Below are 4,244 nucleotides of genomic sequence, written 5' to 3' on the forward strand. Positions count from 1 at the left end.
GGAGAAACCCTCATGATAGGGAGACACATGGCAGGATGAACTGTACCTACTCTCCAGCAGGAGCTGTTTGGGCACACAGTCTCACTGGCTTTCACTGTGAATTAAACTCTGGCAAAAACGTTGTGCTCTCAATTGAGTTAACTGAGACCATCTGTTCTCTTCATGCCTGAAGCTGAAAGGGAAAGACAGTAGAGTCTGCTCCAAAGTATCATCCCAGAGTAATATTTTACAGGGAGAGAAGCCCTTATTTGGATTGTAACCAGAGCGTGTTCAGGATAAGTTCATTAGCATGGTCGTCAAGATAAATTACGTGAAGCACCAACATCACTGGGTGTGAATGTACATCTTGACAGGCAATAGGAGAAAACTGTCCTTGTGTGATGTGACTGTGATAATGGCCTTTTCTTTGTCTGTTGTGAGCTAGAGTGACAGGAAAATGGATGAACCTAGAGTTTCAATGCCCGGTTGGGACTCCATTGATGGATGCTTCCTCTGCATGTCACGTGTGATTTTCATCATTCTTTCTGTTTTCAGATGTGCCGAAGGATCAGCAGTTTCAGGCTGTCCAGGCTGCTATTCTCCTTCTCCCAAAGGAAAACCGAGAAGCTTTGAAAATCCTCCTGTTCTTTCTGCGAGATGTGGTTGCTTTTGTTGAGGAAAACCAGATGACCCCGACCAACATTGCTGTCTGCCTTGCGCCTTCTTTGTTTCACCTCAACACCATGAGACGGGATAGTTCCTCCTCCTCCACTAGGTATTAGCTGGTAATGCTGGCATTGCTGCTGTCTGCGGTGTTCTTAGCTGGAACAGTGCTTTCTGTAGCTGGCCCAGATCAGTGTCTGCTTTTAAGGGGGAAATAGCGTATGTGTCCTGGGGTTTGTCTCAAATATGATTGTTCAGGTCCAGGGAAGCGATTGAGTCACCATCCCAGGAGGTATTTAAAAGACATGTAGATGTTGTGCTGAGGGACATGGTTTAGGGGGAACTTGGCAGTGCTAGGTTAACGGTTGGACTTGATGATCTTAAAGGTCTCTTCCAACCAAACCAATTCTATAATTCTATGCCAACTGTGCATGGCGAGATCCAGCAGCTCATTGTCCAGTGTAGAGAGCAGTGGTCAGGCCCTGTTGCCATGCTCCTGACTAGTCCGCGTGTGCGCTAGCCTGCCTCCCTCGCTCTACTCTTTGTGGTTGCCCACAGGTCCAGCTGCCGAAGAACCCCACATGCGGCCCACTGTTTGCATTAAGGTGGTGCTGGCTGTTGAAAATGTAGCTCCTGCACTGGCAACCTGAGCCCAGGTGCAGCTTTAAGGCCCTGCAGATATCTGGCAGATTGCAGCAGTCGCTGGCACTAGTTCTGCTGGGTGATAAGGGGATCGTTCCTGCCAAACCGAGCCACAGGGATTCTGTAAATTTATCTTAATAAGTAGAAGTATCTGGGTTGCATAACATCCCCTGTTTGTACGTGCAGGGAGGAAGGTGCCCTTGGGCCAAAGCAGACAAATAATCTCTGAGAGCATTCATGCCTTATCTGGTCTCCTGAGGCAGGGCTGTTTGCTTTACTCCGTGCTCCTGCGCATAGACGGACACGTATCAGGGTAGGAAAGGACAGCTGACTGTGACGGAGACATTGTGCACCCATCAGAGTAGCGAGTTCATCGCCTCACAAGATGAGGGCTAATTCCAAAGCAGAAGGTGTCAGATGTGCCGTTGGCATCCCTCAGGATAATAACGCAGATGTAATAGTAGCACAGAGAGGGGAAAGAAAACACTAAAAGCTTTTCTTTCCAATGGCACAACACATCCGAAAATGCCTGAGTGTAACTAGAGCCCAGGGCTGCCCAGCTCTCCCTGGGCTGAGCCAGCATGCAGCCGGGGAGCCGCGTGGTCGTCACAAGGGCAGCAGGGGATGCGGTGGAGCTGTAGTGGCAGCAGGTCCTTCCTGCATTGCAGTCGCGTTTGAGCTCCTGGGAGTCATACTCTGAGAGCTGTGCCTCTTTGGTTTACAGAAACATTATGCTGAAATACTAGGAGCAAAAATAGAAGCTGAGTTTTCTCTTTGTTGTCACTGTTTAGAAGCCGGGATGCTTTGAAGCTTTAGCTTTTTTGTAACCGGGCATTAATGCCGTAGTGCAGAGTTCCGACTTCAAAGGGTAGGAGCTGACAGGTCTGACTCTGAGGAGCAGAGCTGAGGACTCTTATCTTCCACTGAATTTTCAAGCCCACCAAATTTCAAAGCCATTTGTCAGGAATGCACATAGATAAAAGTATCAGAAGCCGGGATTAATGATGTCATATAATGATTATGAATTAAAAGAGGGGACTGTTTTTGAAACGCGTTTGGCGTGGTTTGGGCCAAAGGATTTAAAAAGTTCTGCATGGGCTTTGCAGGGCATCAAAGGAGCTTGATATTTGAAGGCTACACACAAATCAGTTTGGGGTCATTGCTGTCTTTGGCCGAATGATGAGCTTGGGAAATAAAGAGCCTTGCCTTGCCTTTCTTGGGCATACGTTACTGCTGGCCAGTACTGCCCTGCGCCCTTTCAGGGTGTGCTGGGAGGGAACGCTGTCTATGGCCCTTGCTGCAGGAACATAATGCGAGCCCTTACACAGTATGGAAGGGTCCTTCAATGCGGTGTGTTTTTGCTGAAGCCACTGGTTTCCAGCCCTGCAGCGGGCCAGCTGAGCGGGCACGGTGTACTCGTGGTTCACAGCACGTTGCCGTGTGCCTGCCCCTTTCCGCAGAGCCAGTCAGAGGAAGTGCAGCCTGGGGAAGCCGGACCAGAGGGAGCTGAGCGAGAACCTGGCAGCAACGCAGGGCCTGGCCCACATGATAATGGAGTGCAACAGGCTCTTCCAGGTATGTCACGTGCTGCAGCGATGCAGAAGCATGGCGCAGGGTGAGGGGTGCTCTTACACTGGCCAGGGCCCCGAGCATCCCACTGGCGGTGCTCTGCTTTGTGCAGCAGTTCGGGCCAGAGCCCTGCAGAGGTCCCCGCCAGCCCGGCTGTTCCTCTCAGCCTGTGACAGCTGCGAGTCCTGCTGACTCCAGTGCAGAGAACATTAATGTCACTGCGGATTTTACCGCAAGGATTTGTAAGGGCTGTGACAGCATTCCTCCACTTCTCCCTCCAACCCCCAACTGCTATGGGGGTGTGACTCCCTGGGCTTGGGGCCAACTTAGAGAGTACCCGTGGGGCAGAGGCTGCCATGTGCTCTTGCAGGGCCTCCTTGGCCATCCAGGACCACCTCTTCTTGTGGGAGAGGGTTGAAGTTGAGGTTTTGCTGCTGGGGCTGTGGCGGGAACAACAGCCATGCCTGTGCCTGCCCATGGACCCCACTGATCTGGACCCGGACCTTGACCCACAGACCGACTTCCCAGCTTGACCTTGGCCTTTCCTCGTCATTATGGACTCACCTGGTGATCCCTAGACTGTGGCTGACCCTGGTTGCTGTCACTGGACCTGATCCTGACCTCCCTTGCTGACTCACCTTCCCGGCTCAACCTCGGACTGCATCACCATGGATGTGGCTGATGATATGGACTCTTGGCTGACCCTGGCTGCCATCTGTGGCCTGGCTCAGGTACTGGGGGACCAGGTGGCTGCCCTGCCAGCCCTATTATCCCACTAGACTCCCGGCCCCTTTCTCCTTGTGAGCCACCGGCCCTTGGTTCACCCTGGCGGTCAGCTCGAGCCTTCTCACGCTCTGCTCCAGCACCATGGCTGGGCAGGGGCAGCTGTCCCATGGCTCCTCTGAACAGACCCATGGCCCTGCCCCAGGGCCCCCCAGGACTGACCCACCCTCCCAACCGGCCCTTGCTTCTGAGTGACACCCCCCCCTTGCCCCCAGCCCAGCCTGGGCTCCGATCTCTCCGTCAGTCCCCATCCTGGCCACGGCTCCTAAGTGATGACCTCCACCCCCAGCCCAACCATGTGTCCTCACAACCATGTGTCCTCAGCAGTGGCCTGAACCCCTCTGCCCATCCTCAAGGCCCCTCGGGGTGCCCTGACACCTGCTGCCTGCCCCACACCCTTCAGTCAGCCCTGGTGACACGGGAGCTGGCCCCGTCCCTGGCTGCGTGGCCCCCCACCCCCCAAAATAGCAGTGCAGGGACTCTGAGCTGCCCTTGGACCTGCAGACCTCCGCGTGCTCCTGCTACGACCAGGGCGCTTCACAACAAGCACCGCCGATGCCATGCCTGTGAGCTGTGGGGCTGCCCCTCTCCGTGGGGGACCGGCGACG

At 54.0% G+C, this 4,244-nt stretch overlaps 1 protein-coding gene across 1 annotated transcript in view; it reads left to right on the forward strand.

Annotated features, from left to right (window-relative positions):
• The window catches only part of LOC104291624 (rho GTPase-activating protein 7-like), a 68,597-nt gene that overhangs the window by 63,030 nt on the left and 1,323 nt on the right, over window positions 1–4,244 (forward strand). The window contains 2 exon segments of the mRNA XM_009890881.1: window positions 535–754; window positions 2,745–2,899. Coding sequence (XP_009889183.1) covers window positions 535–754; window positions 2,745–2,899 — 375 coding nt within the window.

The sequence above is a fragment of the Charadrius vociferus genome, unplaced genomic scaffold (genome assembly GCF_000708025.1).
Source record: "Charadrius vociferus isolate BGI_N301 unplaced genomic scaffold, ASM70802v2 scaffold108, whole genome shotgun sequence".
In the NCBI taxonomy this organism is placed as follows: domain Eukaryota; kingdom Metazoa; phylum Chordata; class Aves; order Charadriiformes; family Charadriidae; genus Charadrius; species Charadrius vociferus.